The following is a 25,294-nucleotide window of genomic DNA, read 5'->3' as shown; positions in this document are numbered from 1 at the left end:
TCTGCCTTTGACTTCCTCTTTTTTTTTTTTTTTTTTTTTTTTTTTTTTTAAATTCATCTTAAGCTACAGGTCTCTTTAAATGGCCTATGTGTCTTTATTTTAAGGTTAAATGGCATCTGCTCAGCATATGTGGTTTTGTTTGAATCAGTATTGAAACTGAAATCAGTGACTGTAACCCAAATTACAGCGATCATGTTTTCAAAATGAACAGCCATGTTTTGACTGCAAGGTATGTGGTCACTGCTCATCTAATGTTTAACTAAATGAATGGCTAAAATCGTCAGTGGCATTACCATTTTACACCCTCAAACAGTGCAATCTCTGAAATAAGGTGTCTCAAATCTCACTCTTGGACATTACTGTAAATCGGCAAACCCAGAATTGGGCCGATATTATTAAAAGTAAGGGATTATCCATTTCTGACAACATTGAAAAGCTTATTACTAGACAGTGGTATGTACCCTCACTGTCCACTTCATTAGAACCACCTACACATTCATGCACTTATCAGCTAATCATCTGGCTGCAATGCACATGACTTTGCACAATGCAAAAGAAATCATGCAAATACAGGTCAAGCGCTTCAGTTAATATTCACATGAGACCTCAGAATGGGGAAAATATTTGATGTCTGACTTTAACCATTGCATGTTTGTTGGTGCCAGATGGGCTGGTTGAGTAAATCAGAAACTGCTTCTCTCCTGGAAATTTCACACACCTTTCTCTCAAGTTTACACAGAATGGTGGGATAAACAAAAAAAAACACAGTGTGGAGGGTCTGCAGGCTGAAACACTTTATTGATGAGTGCAATCGGAGGAGAATGACCAAACTGGTTTGAGCTGACCGGAAGGCTATAGTAACGCAATCACTCTTTACAACTGTGGTGTGCAGAAAAGCATCTCGGCATGCTAAACAAATCAGAAACAAGAAAATCCCAAGAGCTCGGCAGTTTATGAAATACTCAAGCCAGTCTTTCTGGTACCAACATCCATGCCATGATCGGAGATCATACTTTTTCTTCATTCTGATGTTTGCTGTGAACATGAACTGAAGCTCTTGACCTGTATCGACATGACTTTATTTTTTTGCGTTATGCTGCTGCATGATTAGCTGATTAGATAACTGCATGAATGTGCAATAAAGTGGATGGTGAATGTAAATGTCGCACCCCTCTTCATCTCCCTCCACTGGCTTCCTGTAGCCAGCCGTATCAAATTCAAGGCCTTGATGCTCACGTACAAGACCTTGTCTGGAACAGCATTCTCCTGAAGGCTTATATTCCCTCACACAATCTGCAATCAATGACGGACGCTTAGTAGTGCCTACTCAGCGTGGCTCAAGATCCCTTTCCAGAACCTTCATAGTCTCTGTCCTTCAGTGATGGAATGAACTTCCAACCTCAATATGGACCGCAGAATCTGTCACTATCTTCAAAAAACAGTTAAAGACCCACCTCTTTGAACACTTAACCAACCCCTTAAAAAAAAATTTTTAAGAAAACTTTACTCTGGCACTTACACATCTATTCTGTGCACTTTGCTTCTTCTAGAACTCAATTAAAAGATTTTGTATATTAGCACTCTGTATGGTATTGTTCTCTGCTTGATATATCGCTTTGCTTGTATTTTCTCATTTGTAAGTCGCTTTTGGATAAAAGTGTCTGCTAAATGAACAAATGTAAATACTACAGTTACCAATATGAAGACTCAAATAATCTTTCCTTGACAGGGGAAAGTCATTTCCTGAGATAGGTGCTTTAGATTTGTATTTTAGGCATTTCAGATATTTCATGGGAGCAGTGTAACTAATCAAACTATGGTTTGATTATGCAAATGAATGTGGGTAATCGCCTTCATTTGCATAATTAACAATATAAGTAAAATATATTTTAATGGTAATTTAAAGGTCATAGTAAAATCTGTTTTGCATATCAGGCATGCCTTCATATTTGAGTCAAAAAAAAATCAGGGCCATTAAGCTATAAGTGTTCTAAGCAGTTGCTTGGGGAATGTAAAGGAGTGCTTTTGCAATGTAACTTAATCAAAATGCTTCCATGGAAACCTCTTTCCAACATCTGAGCTGTTCATTAGTATGAAGGGTGAGATGTGCGTTTGTCTCTCAGCTGTGTGAATGAGACTGCATTATTGGGAAGATTCACTGTACTGCTGCTTGTTGAAGATTGTACTGTATATAATTATCAGGATAAATTTAAATTAATTAACGAAGCATAGGCACAGAAATCAAAACAACAATAATGCAAGGATGCCTACTGTATTTGTCAACGCACAGTGCATTTTACTGCCATACTGCTTTAACAGTTATTTAAACTGTATAAAATTCAACACAATCTTGTCTTATTCTGTTAATTAGAAGGTGGAGTAAATTTTCATGAAACAATATGGACCATTCTGAGACAAAGAACAACAGCTATATAGCAAATGTTTGTGGTTTAGGGGAGTGGAGGAGATTGGTTAAGAATCATTTGGGGAGCTGAAAGAGTTGGTTATTATTAGTGAGCTGAGCCACATGGTCTGACTCTGAAAAGAGCCAGAAATCCCATCTCTAGAACACACTACTCTCTGCAGGTATCCATCAGGGAATGTGATGAAGTCTTGAGGAGTGTCCCAAATGCTTACTTAAGCCACACTAACCCCACACTATGCATGGACTTCTTGTTGGCAGAGGACCAGAGGGCTTGAGGTGCCACTTAAGACATTTCGTTGATGCTCTATAGGCCCATTCTAATTACATCAATCAGCTCAACTTTGACTGCAACGAATAAGAAAAACATGATTCAGCACTACTGTAAGGAGTCAGTAACATATACTACACTGTGAAGATTATAGCACGTAAGGAAGCTGTAATATCCACGCTATAATCAATTGACTATACTGTTCACTAGGTGGCGGTAATGCACCCTTAAGTTCGTCAGCCAACAGACAAAATGATGAAGAAGCTCAGCTTGGCTCGCTGCCCTCGCAAAGATGGCGTCATTGTTAACTGGCTTAACCCAAACGCTAGGCTATATCTGCTCGAAACTAAATTTTATATAAACAAAATTAAATGTCCTAGAAAGACGTCTTTATATTTTTCATTCATATACACTGATCTATGTAATTACATGTCTACATTAACAAATTTCCTTTTTTCTACTAAAGACATTTTCAGTTTTTCAATTTAATTTAAAACCCGGATGGTGTTTGTTCGTTTATTTTAATTTTTTATCGGGGTTTTTTTTTTTGGTCAAAGAATAATATTTGACCTGCAACTACTGAAAGTTTTTGTACCTTCATGTTGTGCCATTATTGTACTTTTTAAATGTAAAAATTACCTAGAGGACTTGACGCTGTGCATTTTTCAATGGCTGCAATCCTAACGGCTTCTATTTGTATGTGAGTGCACTACATAGGGTTTGAATTAATCGCGTGATCCAGCCTTTGTAGTGCACTAGTCAGTGTGTGTCGGTAGGTGGCGTTATGGCTATTATTAATTCACCTTACTAGAAGGAAGTAAACGACAACAGCTACGCAAACCGGACCTGAGCACAGAGCGACGCAGGAGTGTTTAGTTGGAAAGGTGTGGCTTTTCCAATATGTGTTGTACATGGGTTTTAAATTAATTGCTTAATAGGTTAAGAGTGAGTAATTTATTACACAAAATTATCAGAGAGACGGTATGCTTCAGGGCGAAAACGAAACTAGGGCTGATGCCGTAGAAATGGTTTCTCTTCGTGCCGTTGTACAGTAACGCTAGGCTCCAGAAGGAAGGAAATCAGGTTTTGAACTGACAGCTCAAAATCCCAGAGCTATTAACAGTAAATTCGTGATACTATGGCGGACGATGTTGGAGAAGAAGCTGTGGCGTCCAGTCACGGTAACGGAGCTCAGGTGTTAACGAGTTTTGGTCACTTTTTACCGGCCTCCCCTCCCCCTGCGGTGGCTGCAGAGACCGGCCTGGCCGCAGCGTCCCCCGGCGTAGCGCACCACATCACCTCGGACATGGAAAGCCAGGAGAGCGGCGTCGTGAACTCGACAGGCTCGGTGCTAACCGCCGTGCCGCCATCTCTGCCCCCGAGCATCGGCCTGGGGCTAACCGGAGCCCCGGCGAATCTGGCTGGAGCGGGTCTTCTGTCTCATATTCACGCCACGTCCTGGGACCCCACACTGAGCACCGACTGGGACAACGAGAAAGCTTCACAGCAGTGCATCCTGCGGATAAAGAGGTAGCGTAATGTTAGCATGCTAACTTAACTTAGCCTTATGTTCTGCTCACTAACGTTACTCAGTAATGGATTTCCCTTCCGAATTTCACTTCCGAATACCATGTCTACATATCTAAACTTCGTCTCAATTATTAGATATATGTTTATATAAATAAAGACCCCAAAGTCATTCACATTCTCATATCCTCCTGAGGACAGGTGTGAGTGTAAATATGAGCTGGAGGGAATATGAGTTTAACTGAAATCACACTTTAATATCAGATTTACAAACACAACTCATTTGAACACACTTATTTAACCTATTTACGCGATTTGAAAGCGATCTCTGGAATATAAATACACGTAGTTTGGAGGGATGGGCGATATAAAAATTTAAAAAATGCATATTTTTGTTTCCCTTTTCTTCATCATTTACAACAGGACAGAATATGAGGATAATGTGTCGTGTTTTGTGAACAAGCTGAACTTTTCTGAACAAGCTGAGCTCCTAGCTAGCCGCTTAGCCGCCTAGCTCGCTAGCTAATTTGGAAAATGTTTAGACGTGTATTCTGAATAACATTTGTTTGTATTATCTTCGCTATCTGGCTAGCTAACCTCGACTTGCGGTATACTTGAGTCAAATTATGTCCGGGTATCTGGATAAATTCGCTTAAGCGGACTTCTGGTTATCTAGCCAGAAGTAAATTAGCACGCAGTTTAAATGAGCACGTTGTTGTCATAGTTAACTGTTTGAGTCGTTTAGAGTGACTGGGAGTCTATCCAAAAAAGAGCCGATTCCACAAGATGATGTTGATGAATGAAAAAGTCTTTTAATGTTACCCATCGGAAAGATGAAAGGTTTTGTCATTCATTCTAAATTCGGCAACAAAAAAGAGAAGCGTCTGTATTTTAAAGATAATTTTGTCAAATCCAAATAATTACAGATCTTTATTGGAAAGGTTTAAAAATGTTTTTCAAGCTTGTTCAATGAACCATAAACAATTACTGCGCATAGATATGTGGAAAAGTGTTTAAGTACATTTACATTTATGGCATTTGGCAGAAACCCTTATCCAGAGCGACTTACATTTTATCTCATTTTATACAACTGAGCAGTTTAGAGTTAAGGGCCCAACAGTGGCAGGTCTGTAATGTAAGACGCCTGAGACAGTGCCACAGGGATAGAGGAAGGACAGCTGAACGTCTTTGCGTTGGCAAACCACGTGCAACCATGTGTCTCCCCCCAGAGGTGATGGAGAATTGCAAATGCCTTGGTGGAAGCATGGAGTAACATCTCACAGCAAGAACTGACAAATCTATTGAGCTACTGGGGAGCTCTTTTACCTGTTATAACATGGTTGTGTAACTGACTAACGTAGTGTGTCGGTCATTGTGTTCCCGAATTATCAGTGTGCTCATTAGTAGAGTTATGATTTCCACAACAGTGGAACCACAGTTCAGTGATGCACATCATCAAATTTTTCGCACCGTGATGCACTGTCAGTGTGGTGTTACACTCCTAGTAAAAGTAAATGTAAAATTATAATGCTAGAACCTGGGTGCATTTATTTTGCTTCGTTTGTAGACTTCATGAAAGTAGCGCAGAGTACACTAGATTTTAGCTTTACCAGATATGAGCCTTTCTAAGGAAGCAATCAGGTCCCCAGAGGGAAATCGTCTTGATGCTGAATTCAGGCAGAGGTACAGTAAATGTAAGGCTGCAGCCACTGATTCTTTCAGCAGAATTGGCAAAATTCCTAGGAATTGTAGTAGAGTGGGCTGGGTGTTGTACTGTTTTGCAAGTTGGCAATGAAGTGTACATTTCAAAGACTGCCTTGCTCTCCAAATGGTGTGGTTGTGTATCTCCTATCTGTATTCTGTATAAGGAATCATTTAAAATAAGCAAGACAGTGTTCATGTATGTGTTCATTTAGAAATTATTTGGCTATTTATTTATTTATTTATGTATGTTTGTTTGTTTGTTTTTTTGGGGGGGGTTTTTAGCTACTTCAAACGTCCCTGGTTTGATCCTGAGCTTGGGTTATTGTCTGAATTTATGTTCTCCAGGTGTACGTGGGTTACCTTTCACCTCCCAAAGATGTGACGGTAGGTGGATTGGCTACAATAAATTGCCCTAGGTTGAGCGCCTCATAACCAGTGTTCTCGGGATAGGTTCTGAATCCATTGCAACCCTGAACTTGATAACGCAGTTACTGAAGACGGAAGAATGAATATTGCAATGTTGAAGGCTACAATGTCACCATGGAGATGCTTGTTTATTAGGGACATCTACAATAGGAAAGAGAAGCATCCTTTTGTCACAGAGAGGATGGTTATTTTCATATTGGCTTTCTTTTATTTCAATGTTTTCTCTTTTTATCCCCACACAGAGACATTATGTCCATCTATAAGGAACCTCCGCCTGGCATGTTTGTGGTTCCTGATCCTCATGATATGACTAAGGTAAGCTTTGAATAATCAATAACCATAAGAAAAACTGAGGTTGCAGTAATGTTGTAATAAAAATTTTAATGACCACGTAATACAGTGCAGAAATCTGGCTTTACAGGTTCAAATGGGTTGCTAGATATTGAACTTTAAATGCACATGAATATTTTTTTTTAAAACCACGGTCGTATTCTTTAAAATATTAGTAGAACAACTGATTGATTGATTTATTTACTTATTTATTTATTTATTTCAAACTGTTTCAAGCTTTGAAATAAATCTTTAACCTGGGAATCATGAACAGCCATTAAGATCTATTTTAATATTTCCACATATCAAAATTGTAGATTCTTTGATGTCTTTGTTTACAACCATCCATATGCTTGTGGAAGATACATTCTATGAGTACATTCATGGAAGTTGTGAGCCCATTGGGGAATTATGAGCACCGTCAGTAACGTCATTGCACTGACATTCCTGTCTTCTGCAGATCCATGCACTAATCACAGGTCCCTTTGACACACCATATGAGGGTGGCTTCTTCCTCTTCCTGTTCCGTTGCCCCCCTGACTACCCCATCCACCCGCCACGTGTCAAACTGATCACCACTGGGCACAACACGGTGCGTTTCAACCCCAACTTCTACCGCAATGGCAAAGTTTGCCTGAGCATTCTCGGGTAAGTGTTTATGCTCCACCACATAGCGCAATATTCAGGTGATGTTAGCACAGCACTCTAGTAAAGTTAGATTTTAGATCGTGTTTTGTTTTGCTTTAATAATATGTAAATAAAAAGAAAAAACTTTACAAAAAATCTATGATTTCAAATAATAGCATCTACACAGGATAAATGAAATTGTTTTTTAATAATGCTAGAAATCTTGATTCAGGAACTACACAGGCTGTCTGAATGGTTGGTTTGGGGAAACATACCAGAGAACTTTTGTTGCACCTGTAAGGCAACTAAACCCGCTGTAAAGCATTCTTTAGGTGACAAACTAGCATCCAGTTGAAACCAGTCTGTTTTTAACGTAAAATCAGGCTGCCTTAAAAATAAACTTTACTTCTTTGTTACATACATTTGATATTCAGCACATGGACTGGGCCAGCATGGAGCCCTGCTCAGAGTATCTCCTCAGTCCTCATCTCTATCCAGTCCCTGATGACCGAGAACCCTTACCACAATGAGCCAGGCTTTGAGCAGGTATTTATGTCTTACCCAATATATTTAATGTGTTGGAGCTTGTTTAACAAACTAATTAAATCTATGGAAACTATTTCTACCAATCACTGACCATGGTGTTTTCCAACATTTCTCAATCCTGGTCCTGGAGTACTGCTGTTCTACAGATTTTGGTGTTTTCCCTGATCCCAACTTAACCAAATAAACTCTCTAGTTAATTAACAAGCCTGAACTGTGAGTGTGACCGAGGATAGAAAATACCAAAATGTGCAGGACAGAGGTACTCCAGGACTGAGAAACACTGCTCTTAGGTAATCATAAAGTTCCTGCCTATAAGATTCAGTTTCATTATGCAGAAGAGACTTTGACTGAATCAGATACGGCATTATATGAGGAGTAGGAGTCTAATATATATATATAAAGCAAATAGGGAAGTTTTCCCATCTAATTTTGTTTTGAAAACTACTTTTTAGATTGTACCATATTTTCTTCCCGCTTGGTCATTTGTAAATGCCCACCTACTAGCTACCTCTCCCTATAATGCAACAGCTCCCAACCAGGGAGGGTGAAGGCTAGCACATGTTCGGGTAATGCCATGCTTACCACCTAAAGAGCACAGCCATCTTTTGGACTCCCAGCCATGGATGACTGTGGCATCTCCATGATTCAAACTCACCATCTCCCAACAATAGGGTGAATAGTTTTCTGTGCACCACTTAGGTGCCTCTTTTGCTTTGAAATTGTTAGATTTTTCTGATTAATCATTGCTGTGTTTGTTAGGAGAGGCACCCAGGAGATAGCAAGAACTACAATGAGTGCATCCGCCATGAGACGATGCGTGTGGCTGTCTGTGATATGTTGGAAGGGAAGATGCCATGTCCAGAAGCCTTGTGGTTAGTAACAATGCATTTTAACATTTTATTAATTATTTTGAGGTTTATGGTCACTGGTAAAACATTCTATTATATAATATATACAGTGAGTGTGAGAGAGAAGTTTGTGGACACCCCACCATCACACCTACATGTAGGCCTTCCCCAAACTGTTTCCACAAAATTGTGGAAGCACAATTATATAGAATGTCTTTGTATTCTATAGCTTTACAATTTCCCTTCACTGGAAGTAAGGGGCCCAAACATATTCAAGCATGACAATGTCCCTGTGCACAAAACGAAGTCCATGAAGACATGGTTTGTCAAAGTGTGGAAGAACTTGAGTGGCCTGCACAGAGCTCTGACCTCAACCCCTCTGAACACCTTTTGGATGAACTGGACCACTGACTGCACACCAGACCTCCTCACCCAACATCAGCGCCTGACCTCACCAATGCTTTTGTGGCCGAATGAGCAAATCTCCACAGCCACACTCCAAAGTCAAGAGGAAAGCCTTCCCGGTGGGGGGACATCCTGTGAATGTAATGTCTGTAGGCTGAAACACCCTGTTTATGAGAGAGATCAGAGGAGAATGACCAGACTGGTCTGAGCTGACAGGAAGTCTGTAGTAACTAATATAGGCACTCTTTACAACTTTGGTGAGCAGAAGAGCATCACAGAATGCACAACACATGAAATCTTGAGGTGGATGGGCGACAACATCAGAAGACCACATGCGGATCCACTCCTGATCGCCAAGAACAAGAATAGGAGGCTATCATGAGCACAGACTTGACAAAATTGGACAGTTGAAGACTGGAAAAAGACCAGGCGATTTTTTTTTTTTTTTTTTTTTTTTTTTCCCCCCTTTCCTCCCCTTCTTCTTTCCCCCTCTTTTTTCTTCTCCTCTCTCTCTAATCTTCAACTGTCCAGTTTGGGTGAGCCTGTGCCCATAATAGTCTCAGATTCCTGATCTTGCCTCACAGGAGTGGAATCCAGTGTGGTTTTCTGCTGTTGTAGCCTATCCACGTCAAGATTCGATGTTTTGTGCTTGCTGAGATGCTTTTCTGCTCACCGTGGTTGTAACGAGTGGTTATGTGAGGTACTATGTCCTTCCTGGCAGCTCAAAATTGCTTTATCCTTCCTGGACAGTCTGGCCATTTTCTTCTGACCTCTCATCAACAAGATGTTTCCACCCATAGAACTGTCACTCACTCAATAGCTGCGTTTACATGGACAACAATAATCCACTCTTAATCCGATTAAGACCATACTCTAATTAAGAAACTACCATGTAAACAGCAATTTTTACTTACCTTAATCTAATTAAGGTCATAATCGAAGTAAGCAATAATCTGATTGAGACAGGTGGAGTACTCCTGTTTTAGTCGCATTATGGACGTGTAGTAGTGACATGTAAACACCTTAATCACATTATGAACGTCGTGTGGGAGTTTTCACCGCATTTTGCGACAGGACACAATCACACATGGCAGTTTTACGTTTTACGGCGAACAAGAGAGTTCGGCTGTGTCCCAAATCGCATACTTTCCTACTATAGGCCTGTAGTGGGGAAAAATACATGTATCTCGGCTACTATATAGACGGTAACTACGCGATTTGGGACACATCCACCGCTTCAAGCAGTTGTCTATTAGCACGTATAGCATGACAAATAATTAACTGCACTTAAAGCGTTCGTAAAAAAAAATAAATAAAAACACCCAAAACTGTATACAGTACCATAACGAAGACGAACTGTATGTTGATACGTGAAATTCTGGAGGGACGGCGTGGTGTGGTGACGTAATGACGCAGGCTGTTAATCTAATTATGTTCTAAAACATGTAAAACGGGAACATGACAGGAGTATTCTAAAAGCGACTCATGTAAACACCTTGATCACATTATTATCTTACTCAGTTTAAGGTCAATAATTAGATTACTGCTGTCCATGTAAACGTAGTCAATGTTTTTTTTACCATTCTGTGTAAACTCTGCCGTGTGTGAAAATCCCAGGATCAACGTTTTCTGAAATGCTCAAAGCAGCCTATCTGGTACCAACATCCATGCCCTGGTTAAAGTCACAGAGATCACCTTTTCTTCATTCTGATAATTGATGTAAATGTTAACTGAAGCTGTTGACTTGTATCTGCATGATCAGCATTCTGTTGCTGCCACATGATTGGCTGATTGGGTAACTGCAAAAGGAGCAAGTGTACAGGTGTTCCTATTAATGTGGGTGGTAAATATTTAGATATTTTGCGTACCGTCTAGGTAACTGCCCAGTGCCTCTTAACGTGCTGAAGAAAACTTTAGTAAGACAGAATAGGAATATCTGCCTTGTTAGAAAAATGGCATCTGTTAGAAAAATGGCATTTTATTTGAAAATCAATAAGGCACTAATTCCTTTTTCTGTTCTTCAGGAGTGTGATGGAAAAGTCTTTCATGGAGTACTATGACTTCTATGAAGGTGTTTGCAAAGAACGTCTACACCTACAAGGGCAAAACATGCAGGTATTATGTATAGGTATATAAGTAAATACAATAACCAATTTTTTTGCAGAAAGGAAGACCTTTTAAATACACATTTAAAAATGCAAAGGAAAGGCAAATGCAAAGATTGACTGGAGCAAATTCATTTGGAATAAAGCTAAATAAAGAACCTGGCAACACACTGCATCTTTTGGCAGATACCTAAAAAGACATACTGAATTCATGCTATTTCATACTGAATAATAAATATATTTCTTTGATGTACTCTATTCTCTGCTTTCAGCAGTCGTTCTCAGATTTATTGTCGCTCATAAAAGTATAGCTATGTTTTGGCTTTAGATTTATTTGCTAAATAATAAGTAAGCCATATCGCACCAACCAGCCATTATTCTCCTATGACCGCATGTCCCATCAATTTCATTCCTCTAATACGACACAAATTTTACAACAATTAAAAATTTTCATTCATTCAGGAGCAACATAGCATACATTGTATTTGTTTGTAGTTATACTTTTATGGTGGAAAGTCCATGAAACAAGTTAGTTCCTATTACAAGTTAGGTATTATAATGTAAAATGTACATTATAATACCTATAAACAATAATTTCCTCACCAGCCATTCTTTTTCTTTTCTTTTCTTTTCTTTTCTTTTCTGTCTCTTAATAAGACAAAAATGCAGCTTGTCACATTACAGAGAAACCTGAAAACCCTCTGTCTTGAAAACCTTGATGTTAAATATATCTCTTCACAGAATGCCTCACCATATCAACAATTACAAGTTTTTAAATCTGTTTATATGGAACATGCATCAGACAAGTAACACTGCAAGTTGTTGGACTACATTACATTACTGGACTACTTAAATTTTTACATCTTAAAAACTTGAACATCTTGAACAAAATCCAAAAGTTTGGATATGCCATAGTGTCTGGGTGAAACCTTTCTATTTTACAATCTACAAAAAAATTGACCTAGAAGACCTTCAACAGGACAACAATCAAAAAAGCAAAGTCAGTAAATAAATGATTTGAAGAATGGACTGATTTGTAGAAGGCAGTGTATGACTTCTGGGAGAGTTGGGACAGAAATCTCAGGAAGAATGTTAGCAAATATTACAACTAGAGATGCACAGATACTAAATTTCTCAGTCGATACTGATAACCGATTATTCAGAGTGATATCGTCCGATACCGATAGTTTGGTGGTTCTGCCTTTTATGCCATCTTTTAAATTGATAATAATTGATTCCACAATTCTGAAAGAAATGCAAATAACTTTTTTTTTCTCCATTTCAACAAGTTGTTTCACAGTAACTGGTCTCGTAAACAGAAAACGCATTACTCACATTAACATATGAATGTTATTAATTCATATTAACATTGACTGAATTCTAAAAAACCTCCTGTTAGGCTTCACATTGACTCACCACAAACAAAATCATTTCTACTTCATCAGTGACATCAAACTGGTAATATATAATATCAACTTTATATATATATATATATATATATATATATATATATATATATATATATATATTTATATATATATTTATATATATATAATATATATATACACACACACATATATATATATATATATATATATATATATATATATATATATATATATATATATATATATATATATATAACATTAACTGGATAAGAAATATACTACTCTACAAGTATGTTTTTTGTGCAATATATGTTTCTTTTTTTGTCGACTCATTTTCATTTAAATCATAAAAAAAATTTAGTTCACTGCTGCAGCGTCCAGTGTAAAAGCACTCATTCGTTAACATGCATGCCTAAAAAAAACACACTGCTTCTGCTCTGCTGCAGTGTGCGGTGTAAAATTTTAGCGGTGCAGAGCTTACAAACGGCAGTTTTGTCTTCATTCCACACAAGAGACATCATCTTTACACACAGCACGAAATCGATGGTTTCCCGCCCTCTTTTGATTGACAGGATATAATCCGCCTTGATCATCGGATGTTTTGAAACTAATGGCAGATAGCGTGAAAAATTGCCTTTATCGGCCGATACATGGTGCATCTCTAATTACAACTGAGAGGACACAAAACAAGGTTGGCTGTTATAAAGGCACTGGCTGGTTTAATGTTACAATATTACCACATTTAGAAAGGCAGATGCAAACCTGGCATTTTACTTTTTTTTTTTTCTTTTTTTTTTTTTTCCTTTTTTTTAAAAAAACAAAAACAACATTGTAGCATACACTTTTAATAATTTGTCTTATATGTGACAGTTATCTGACAGAAACCTCTGCACATCCAAAACTGAATGTTTTGTTGGTTTTTTTATTTTGATTTTGATTTTGATTTTGATTTTGATTTTGTCTTAAAGTTATGCAAACTTTTGCAAATAACATTTCCTGCTTTTACTTTTCCCAGGATCCTTTTGGAGAAAAGAGAGGCCGTTTTGACTACCAGGGTCTGTTGGCGCGTCTCGGTGCCACACACAGGCGATTGCGGGAAAAATGTCCTCCTGAGGACAATGACGGAGACTCAGATTCTGACACCAGCTCATCTGGAACAGACCCAGACAGCCAAGGCAGCTCCCAGCCATAGAGTGCCCCCTACGGGCACAGCGAGAGTATGAGAAAGCAATTGGACGCTTTTTAACAAGCAAACACAGAGCATTGAGAAGTTTTGGAGTCAACTGATTAGCACAGGATTAGTCTATTTCCTGTTTATTTTGATTGGTTTGTTTTTCCTCTCCTTCTCTGCGAGCCAGTGGCTGCCTCTTTTCTTTGCTTGAGGGAGAGATGTCAAGTGAATTGTGGGGATGGGACTAGAAGATTAATGCAGGCATGTGTGATGCGAAATGTGGCAGCAGTTCAGCACACACTCTGCTTATTGGAGCACATATTTACTTGCCCCCCTTATTCATAACTTCATCTGGTGGTCATGCACACACTGCAGGTAAAATATGAGAATATTGCCACCACAATCCTGAACAGGCCACCATACATTTTAGTGCCCTGGTACCACTCCAGCAATCCTTTTCCTGGTCTTATTTCTGTTCACTTAAATGTCTTCACGTTCATAATCTTAGCATTTATTCACTGAATCATTAAATATTTTGAATATCATGAATGGAGTCATAATTTTGACATGAATTCATAATGAATTACTTTACCTGATCTAAATTTAAAAAAAGGCTGATGCAACTATAAAGCAAATGTAAATACTTAAATATTGTGCATAGAAGAATCTTTATTTTACTGTTAATTGTGCATTAAACGCTATTGGAGAGACTTGGTGTGTTGGTATATTTTGATCAGTAAACTGATCAGCTATTGGTTTGGGCTGTGTTGTCGTTGGGGAGAGTTGTCTTATTTGTATTTTGTTTGTACAGTCAAAGGACCTTATTCATGTTGTTTAGCCTGATTAAATATGTTGGTTGAATAAGAACATAAGGGCTCTCATTTCTTTGTATAAAATGTGTTTGAAGTCTCAAGTTTTTGAGACATCTAGTCCATATTGTGTCATTATTGAAGTAAAATGTATACTTTATTTGTAAAATTTGACTCTGTCCTTGTTCAGAGTTTTCTGTGGTTTGTACAATATCTACTACAAATCTCTTTCTTTGCAGAAATGCAAGCTCTCTGGGATTTCCAGCATGTAGTTTTGTATTGGGATAATTCTGCTTGACAAGATCAGCTTTAAGGTGTTCTCTTTTTAAACAGGGTTAAACAATTTATAAGGATTATTTATAATGTGAAGAACGGCACAATAAATGTTGATTAAATATGCCCAGTAGATGGTGCTATTGAACAACTGCTCAGTAACACTTAACAGAAATCAGACTGCACACCCATACACTCACTTTGTTAAGAACACACTACTAATATTGTATAGGACTCCCCCCCACCTCAGTTCTTTGTGTCATGGAGTCCACATGCATGATTTTTGAAGTATTAATTTGAGATTTCTCCATGTTGACATGATTGGTATTACGGGCCCCAATGTGTGCAGAGAAAACCTTCCCCACACCATTACACCACAAGCAGCCTGAACTGTTGGCGCAAGGCAGATGGTGTCCATGAATTCGTGGATTGGAGTACCACCAAATTTTGACGCTACCATCTGCATGTGGCTGCATAAATCAACATTCTTCAGCTCATGTGCCTTTTCAATCCAATCCTGTCCAGATTCACTGAGCCTATTCCCATGTAGCCTCAGATTCCTGTTTCTGGCTGTCAGGAGTGGAACATGATGTGGTCTTCTGCTGTTGTAGCCTATTCACCTCAGATTTTAATGTGTTTTAATTTTCTGCTCACCATGGTTGTAAAGAGTGGTTATTTGCATTACTGTAGCCTTCTTGTCAGCTCAAGCTAGTCTGGCCATTCTCCTTTGAGCTCTCTTATCAAAGATGGATGGGTTTTTTTATGCACCATTCTATGTAAACTCTAGAGACTGTTGTACATGAAAATCCCAGGATATCACTAGTTTTTTCAATATTTAAACCAGCCCATCCGGCACAAGCAACCGTGCTACATTCACAGTCACTAATATAATATTTTTCCCATTTGATGTTTGATAATGCTGAACTTTAATTGAAGCACCTTGACCTTTATCTGTGTGCTTTTATGCATTACACTGCTGTCACTGGCTGAATGGATGGAGCCTGTTCACAAAAACTGAAAGGGAAATGAATGGTAAAGATTAACTTTTCAGTTACTCTTAAACTGAATATTACTTCTGAACACCCTGTGGATTTTCATGTGTTAGGGTTTTAATACAATTTATTGTTCTCTAAAATAAAAGGGAACCCAGTTCAGACCAGAAGATAGTTTTTTCCCCAAATGGATGCCTTCTGCTAGCATAACTTCAAAGAGAGCATACATTAAAATATCTTTAAACCGGAGATGGTTGTCTAATGTCTAATGATGGTTGTTTAATATATCCACCTATTACAGATATAAATATAGTAATATTAATTACTATAAGATACATGATCAGCAGAACCAATACAAGCATTTTAATACATTCAAACATGAGGTGTAATCGAGATGCTTTAAAAAAAATTATTTGAGATAAGAAAAAAAGTTCAGTTTAACATGACCAGTTTTATTAATTGCATATACATTTAGTTATTTTAATTTTAAAGTACATATAAGAAGATATATATTTTTTTTTAAATCTAACAATCATGTTTTAATCAATATTTCATTTTTTTTCTGAGACATCTTAGATCACAGATACTGAAATTGTATTATTTTTATTATTATTACTATTTAACTGTTTGTAGGAAAGTAGTCTAATTATGTTTTCATTTCAGACTCAGATTAAGCCTTCATTAAGACATTTAAAAGATTAGAGTCATTTAAAACCTGAGATATCTGCTCTAATGATAGTGTTACAACTGATAACATTACACATTTATAAAAAATTATTTAGATCACATTCAACATCACAGGTATTTCCCTTTCCTGATGGAATCCCAGCCCTATTTAATTTAATTGCCTTCTTGTACTTTATTCCTGATTGTATTTCTGCATTCATAAACTAGAACAGTAGAATGCTCAGTTGCTCAGGAATTTGTATGTGGAAATTCATTACCAATTATTTTAAACAATTTAACATGATCTTACATTATTGTTAAACGTCTGGATTCAATTCATAGATTGTATTCACATACATATGCCAAAAATAAATGTGAAAAATTAATGAATGCTCATTTCAAACCTTAAGCTTATAAACAAACAAATGTATAGAACTTATTCTACTAAAGGACAGAATAATGTGCCCAGCAATAAAGTTATGTATAAATGTAGTAAAAATTTAACTTAATTCACATATAGGTATTTTTGCTTTCCTATATATTAATTAGACAAAAACAGATTCTCAAAATATGTGGAAAATCTCTAGATTATACAATCAAATGTTAAACTACCACTTTGTAAAAGTGTTTGTGTGTGTATATATATATATATATATATATATATATATATATATATATATATATATATATATATATATATATATATATATATATATATATATAACATTAGTCATAACCCCTCTGACAGAAACTGACCCCTAATGCAGAGTTGTGAGGATAGTGCTGTTTATTGCAAGGTTCATATTTAAAAGGGTAGTCATCAAACACATTAGAGAAACTACAAACAGGGATTTGTAAAGCTCTTGTTAGATATCACAAACATTTGAGTAAACATTATGAATCTATGCTTTCCTTGCTGGTACTGGAATAGGTCTTCAATCACCATGCTTTATCTTAAACACCACTAACATAGAAATAAGTAAAGAAGGTTTACATCATTTTGTATATACTCAGCTCAAGGGAAAACTAGCAGGTTGACAGATGTCATAAATAATTATGGACGATCAAGTACAAGATATTACAGATCGATATTTGTTCTCTTCGAAGACAAGGTTGAATGTGTAATCCACTGTCGTGACGTCACTTTCTCAGGAGCATGATTACTGCAACCAAATACAAAAGGATTCAAATTACACATCGGATCTTTCTGTTTTTGTTAAGCATAACATTTTACACAGCTCAGCTTTAATGTCAGTGCTTCAGTCAGATTACATTTGGGTTTCGTTTTCACTTGGAGAGGATGGAGATGAAGTGAGTGTACCGGGTTACCATACATCGGTTGCACATTGTTTTAGGTCGACGGTATTCTTGGATCATTTCTATTAGAATGAGGACATGTTTTGTTTTGTTTTTCGGTGAAAACTATAACGTACTTCTCTAAGTCACTCTGTATAAGGGCGTCTATCAGATGCGGTCTATGTAAAAGTAAATAGGATCTGCTGTGAAGTTGGTCTCACTTATTATTTGCTTTTGTTTGTTTGAGGCTCCGATCACTTCACTTATCACCTTATATAAAACAACACCATGTCAAAATCATCATGCAGCAGCTTTAAGCAGTGGAGCTTTTCACTTGCCTGTGTGGTTAGAAACGTGTGTGAAATGCGCTCAGTGCGGGGCGGAGCTTCATGGCAATCGATCTGAACAGAGGAACTCAACCTGTTGGGGGGTTATTTTGTTTTGTTGTTTTTACAGATTCACTACAGATATACAGCCTATATAACGTTGCAGACATGCAATCGCAATCGTTCAAGCTCAAAGCAGAGGTTCGATTTCAAATATATAAAACAAGAGTTTTACAACTAAACTCAACACTAAATAATCTACCCAAATAAGGCGTGCAATTAAAATACTTTATTTAACCAAATAAAGGATGCAAACGTTTCCAGATCGAGCTCTTTATTACTATTATTATTATTTTTACGATTTCTATTTACAAGAGTTTCGCTAACTATTCTTATTCCTCCAGAAACAATTCTGTGTTTAGGCACTTGGTTTGTTTATAAACAATTCACTGCGCCGTCCAATAATAACGCGCCTTAATTAGGCTACATTTACTCGATTTCTTAGTTTTCTTAACATTTGTCTTCATGTAATTCGCCGCGGCGTTACACTACGATAATTGTGCATGGGTGATTATATGATTAATGTCCTCGTGTAACTATTTAACCTGTTAAAATAAATGATGTAACGACCCCTTTTACGTCTCACACTCAAATCTTATGTCATTTACAAACAACGCCTTTGCTTAATTCATTTGAATGCCATGCGTAAAAGTATAATGTAGCTTACATTTTATATATATATATATATATATATATATATATATATATATATATATATATATATATATATATATATATATATTCGAAGCATATCTGTTTTCACACGAAATGGAAAAAAAAAAAGAAAAAAAAAAAAAGACTCGGTTACAGCCAGTCTTGTTATTTGTATGGTCCAGGTAAAGGGTTTAACTAGTACAAACGAAATGCAAAACTAAGGCATGAAAAGATGTGTGGTTTAACCAGATTAATCTTTTATAGAATTATGAATGAACAGCATCATTTGAAGACAAAATAGGCTTTTCTTTAAACTATTCTGCTGTGGTATGTGCTAGTTTCGAACATACTAGTGCTGTTGGCACACATACTATGCGGTTGGGAAGAAACCGATTAACAGCATGTCGAAGTTCATGTGTGTTCATGTTGGCAGGCTTTTGTATGAAGTTCTTTCTGCTCTGGATTGAGCTGCTCAAGCTGCATTATCTCAGCATGCCCGCTTGGTGGGAGCACACGTGCTGCAAATAAATACTACACCAAATACCACCAGAATTCATCAGGTAGTAGATGGGTTAGTTGTAGATAGATTTACGAACATTCATTATAGGCTATTACAATACAGCAATATTTCAGAACACTGGACAGTTTGAACTTCAAAAAAAACAACAAAAAAAACCACCACATTTCTCTCATAATGAACTGATCAGTTTCTAAATCTGTTTATAATCTATAGTAATAGGCTACAGAATTGTGTATAGGGTATCGACTATTTTACACTGAAATGCTATAGCCTATAGATGCAAGCACCAACGTTTAAGTTATTCTATCAAGATATCTGGTGTTTTATGTTTCTCAGATGTTTCTTCATTATCATGTCGAACACAAATTGTCAAATAATGTATGTAAAGATGCCTAATTCTACTAATAAATAATATAACAAATATTATGTAGAACAACCAGTAGAAGTGTGAGGTTGGGTGAAAAAGTTATTCCAACAAGATATTTAGCGTGTTAGGTTTCACAGATATTTTGTCATGATCACATGTAACAAAATGGTCCAATAGTGTATGTTAAGATATTAAAAATATATTAATATTGCAAATAAGTAATATAACAAATACTATTCTCAAAGTTCTCAATAAGTAGGAGATAGGTTAGCTGTAGATACAGACACAAACTGTCAACAATAAAGTACAACAATAGTTCAGAAGACTGGACACTTTGAACAGATTTAACATGCAGTAACATTTCAATTAGATTGAATTTATCTGTCTATAAATCTGTTTATAATTTATAATAATCTGTAGAAGTGTGTGGTTGAGTGCAAGAGTTATTCCAACAAGAAATTTGGCATGTTAGGTTTCACAGATGTTTCGTCATTATCACATGTAACAAAATGGTCCAATAGTGTATGTTAAGATATTAATAATATATTAATACTCTTAATACTCCAAAAGAAATATTTTTTAAACAAAATGGTAAAACGTTTTTACACAGACATTTCTGAACATTGGAGAGCATTAAATGCCCCACCTGTGCTCATAGACTGAATTTAGCAATTTATAAATTTGTTTATAATCTACAGTTATCTGTGGAGGTAGGGGAATCAATAATTCTGCTTTTAAATATTATGTACAATCAAGTGCAAACATTTAATTTCTACAAACAAGACATTTGGTGTGTTGTGTTTGACAGCTATTTCCTTATTATCACATATAATAACTAATGCTCTAAATAAATTGTATAACAAATATTATTAACACTCTACAAAAATAGTACAACAGGACACTGCACTTTTTTCATAAACTGAATCTATCAATTTATAAATCTATAAATATATCAGTTTAAAATCCTGCACTCAATATGTAGACATGTGTGGTTGGCGGTATCAGGAATTCTATGTTCAAACGATATATAAAGCAAGTGCCAAAGTTAAAGCTGTTTCAACTAACCATTTGGTGTATTAGGATTCATAGATATTTCCTCATTATAATATGTGACAAAATGCACAAATTCTCTCAAAGTAGGAGAAGGGTATGCTGTAGATAAAGGCAGATTTTCTAAAACTTCAACAACACAGCAATATCTCAGAACACTGAACAGTCAAGCACAAACATTTAATTCTACAAATAGGACACTTGTATGTTCGATCACTGCCACATATAATAAAATGGTGTGTCTTAAGATACTAATAATGAAAACAAACAAAGGATATCAGTTCAGAAGTTTGCATTTCCCTGTAAATGCTCTCTAAGAACTAGTATGTCCACCTTTATACTTGACTCCATGTTCTTTATATCCCCTGAGCAGCTTTTGGATCCTCAGCTTTAATATCCAGCCCTCCATTAGTCCATAACTCTGCCAGAATGCTTTGCCAATCAGAAAACCCATTCTTCCTGACATTTCTGTTATAAATGCTGCCAGATGTCATAAACTGCCTTCTACAGTTCAACATTGCAGACCAAGAGAATCATGGCAAAACCCAACTTCAAACCCTTGCTGCACCAGGACACGTGTACATTTCATTTTTAGCATATCTGAAGTCTGTTTTTGTAGATTGTAAAACATTTTCATTATATGAATGTGTGAAGCAAACATTTGCACATGGGTGTTTTGTATATAGCCTAAAAATGCAGAACAGCACATTAACTTTTACTGGAGTGCTCTTATTGCAGCAGAGGGTGTTGAGTTGAGTTTAGTGTTTACTGTATAGTTTATTGTACGGTTTCTATTTTATTGTATAGTCTATTATCTGCATTTATTGTATGTATTGAATTTTACATCTCTCTGTCACTGGGTTATGTATCCTCTTGTCTGACATTGTTTCTTAGGGACTGACCGTGGTTCTTAGGAAACTACATTTCGTTCCTAACATTGTATCTGTCTGTGCTGAGAGGAACAAGAATAAAGCCTTACTTAACTTGTCATGAGCAAGCTTAAACACAAAATGTTCTCATTCTTCATCAAAAACCCTACTCCCCGATTTTTGCTCGCGCATATCTACTTAAACGGTTCTCTTTACGAATCCATAATAATTCATATAAAACAATGATGAAGAAAAGTTACAGCTGAACGAGTTTACCTCTTCAATACAAAATGGGGGAAAGAGGCTTTTAAACGGAGGGCGAGCCGTGAGCACGGGGGTGTGTTCATTGCGTCATCAGATTTAAAAGGAGACAGCGTTTCTGATTGGCTCCTACTCACCCCGCCCACCCCCAACCTCTCTCCATTTTGGGAGCAGTGAAAAGGGAGATAAAACTGTTTTGCAGTTGATCGTCGGGAAACCGCGAGGTTTATGATTCCATTTCAATTAATTTAATGCAACATTGGACCAGAAGAATTGGTCTGGACTAGTCAGGTAGTGCAGAATTACCGTGTGTAGCCTACAACATTACCTGTAATCATTTCTTCTTCTTTCCTTCTTAATTCCTTTGTTTCTAAATTATTTCAATAATTTAATACATTAATTGAAAGTAAATACAGTTCGAATAGTTTTTTATTATATTAATGAATCATATGCATGTTCTCTTTTCCTGCTAACTTGTTCATCACTAAGCTATAGTTTGTTTGGGGTTTTTTTTTTTTTTTTTTTTTTTTATCCACACTTGTATTCCAAAAAGCTTCTTATTTGGACGACACTGTAAATTGTGGATCAACAGTTTGTGTTTTTATTTTACAAGAGCTCTGCTGTTAAAGCTTATTGTGCATGCTTACAGGTTTCATCAGGGAGTGATGTGGTAAATATCTGTAGACAAAGTCATCACAATGATTTATCTAAAATATTTCAAATATTATTTTGTCTGTATTCTTATTTCTGAACCATAAAAATGCTAATTTAATTGTGTTAGTGTAAGAAGTTAGACATTGAAATTAGTTTTTACACTATTTGTTTTAGTAAAATTATTTAAATCAAATTGTTGTAGGATTTTTTTCAGTGCTTCTGTTGCGAAATGGTGTGAGTCTGCTTATGTTAAATGAATGCAAAGTAATTTTTTATGCTAATGTTTCTGCTAAAGGCTATAAGCATATACACACACATATGAAAGTTTTGATTACGCTGCACAAGAAACAAAAGTAATACTACTAGTTTGCCTCTTCTTTAAATGAAATGAGGGATTAAACCCATTGGAAACTTTTTCAAAAATTATTTCTGTCTCTATTGTGTCAGTGTATGGGCAGTTCAAAACTATAGACTAAAATGAACCTGAAATGTGCAATAGAAAGTTAAGATAACAGTTAAAAACAATTATTTATATTGAAAAAAAAATGTGGAAATATTAAAAATATTCCCACTTCTTATTCATTTGATCACTACAACACATTAAACTATATTTGTTTCAGCTGCTTTTAGTCCTCTAATGTTGCTGATACTATCAGCATTTCCCCTTTAGTTTAGGCAGCATAATTAAAATAAATTAGCTGTTTAATGTTAACACTCCTGTCTTTGGTATTTTTAATCTGTGTAATGTACTCTGAACATTTCATTAAATATAAGTGAATATTTGATATACAGAATTTACACAATTAAACATAACAGTAATACATAGATATGGTTTTGCAATTGAGCATATTGAGCAAGGCTTCCCCAAAATAAAATTAATGAATGGCCATTCTATAAACTTAAACTTTCTATAAACTTTGCACTTTAAAGTTTATACAAGTTCAGAATGTTTATATTTTGTCTCAATACATAAATAAAATCATGTTAACTGAAAGACTCATTTTGGATTTTTCCCCAGGCAAAGTTAATATATAAGAATATTTTCATTAAGATAAAAAATTGAAATATCCATCTTGCAATATGAAAATTTCCCCTACTGCATCAAGGAGTACTGCATTTTAGTTTTGTTGCATTAATGCTTACTCAAAGCAAATGAAACATTAAACTAAGAGGAGATTAATTAGTTTTAGTTACCTGTAGGATCTATACACTCTCTCACCCTATAAAGAAAAGAGACTTCCCCTTTCCCATTCAAGTTATACTATCCCCAACCCCCTCCCTGTATGTGGTCAGGTCACACCCACAAAGCTAATAAGAACTGTTTTGGGTCTAGGGGGGCTGACATGGTGATTTCTACACTACATTCAATAACAAGTTATTCACATTATGAAATGTTATTCTTCAAAAAGAAGCACTTTGTGCTTCTGTAAATTTGTATCAACAAGCACCATGGTATACATACTATAGTTTTATTTTAATTATGTCAAAGTGACCAGAGTCCCTTCTGAAGTGTTCATATCAAGTCTTCTTATCAGTTCATATCAATCTTGTGGTATTATGCTGACATAAAACCCTAACCCTTACAGATCGCTTTGTGTTTTCTCCTTATACATTGTTGTCACAATTTTAGCACTTGCATGTAGATTAGGATTTGACCTTATACCCCAGTGGTCCAAGTCCCCCAGAGCATGCACAGTGCTTAGGAAACCAAACACTACATGTATATAGGAGAAGGGCCATTTAAAAAAAAAAAAAAAAAAAAGTCATACATGAGTACACCACATAATAGACACATAAAGTGATACAAGTTGTACTACTGATCAGTTTGTCTTCTACCTGAATAGTATTCAAGACTACACTTTAAGAAAACGGTTCCAATTTGCATCTTGCGCTTAGGATTCTTCAGTTTATCATTTTGGGACAAACACATAAATTTCCTCTTCCATTTCAGAGAGGAATCCAAGGAGAACCCTTTAAGAAGCTAAGAAGCCTTAATTATCAAAAAACAATCTTTTTCATAAGAATGTAGTTAATTTCACTATGAAAGCAAGGTGAAAATCCAGACGACATCCTTATATGAGAAGCGTCTTAGAAAAGTCTCTGAACTGCTATTCCACCTTAAAGTCTATGTTTTTATGTATTTATTTATTTATTTTTACACTTTTTCCGTTCTTATACAGTTATTCATAGATATACAGAAGTACTCAGTTTTCACAAAATAGATACAAACTGGGGTGTTCCTTCAATGCTCTTTTTACCTTTTAATTGTCAATTACTGTTCACTACTACTTGCGAAATCTGAGACAATAATACTGAAGCACAGATGTCAGACTCCATTCCTGAATGTAGCACTGTGAAGTTTAGTATTCTACCTTATGTAACACACCTAATTTATTTCTGTGTCTTCATTTGCTCAACATGGGATTATCATGCATCAGAGCAGAGAGAATAGTTGTCCAGGACTATACATCCCTGATTTAAAGCAAAATAAAGTTTGTTTATCTGCTAGTGAAGTGATCACCAACCATTTAATCACCAATGCTGCTTTGTTACAGAATTCACTTCTACCCCTAATCCAACAGAGTTTATCAAGCTAACAAAGTAGATTGATTATCTGCAGAAGATATGCTATATTGGATTTGGAAAGGAAATCTGTAAGGGCTGGCGAAGACTGTACTAGTAGATTTAACCAAGTTAAATCATATACTTTACACTATAAGTGCAAGT

At 36.1% G+C, this 25,294-nt stretch overlaps 1 protein-coding gene across 1 annotated transcript; it reads left to right on the top strand.

Annotated features, from left to right (window-relative positions):
- Positions 1-3,201: 3,201 nt before the first annotated feature.
- On the top strand, positions 3,202-14,642 carry ube2z (ubiquitin-conjugating enzyme E2Z). Its single transcript, XM_053613216.1, has 7 exons — positions 3,202-4,223; positions 6,593-6,665; positions 7,141-7,328; positions 7,742-7,853; positions 8,613-8,725; positions 11,131-11,221; positions 13,615-14,642. Exons 1-7 carry the CDS (start codon positions 3,832-3,834, stop codon positions 13,789-13,791), a joined length of 1,146 nt encoding a protein of 381 aa, XP_053469191.1. The 5' UTR covers positions 3,202-3,831; the 3' UTR covers positions 13,792-14,642.
- The last annotated feature ends 10,652 nt before the right edge of the window (positions 14,643-25,294 follow it).

This window comes from Ictalurus furcatus, chromosome 2 (assembly GCF_023375685.1).
Source record: "Ictalurus furcatus strain D&B chromosome 2, Billie_1.0, whole genome shotgun sequence".
Taxonomy (NCBI): Eukaryota; Metazoa; Chordata; class Actinopteri; order Siluriformes; family Ictaluridae; genus Ictalurus; species Ictalurus furcatus.
This window is presented reverse-complemented; position numbering and strand designations above follow the sequence as displayed.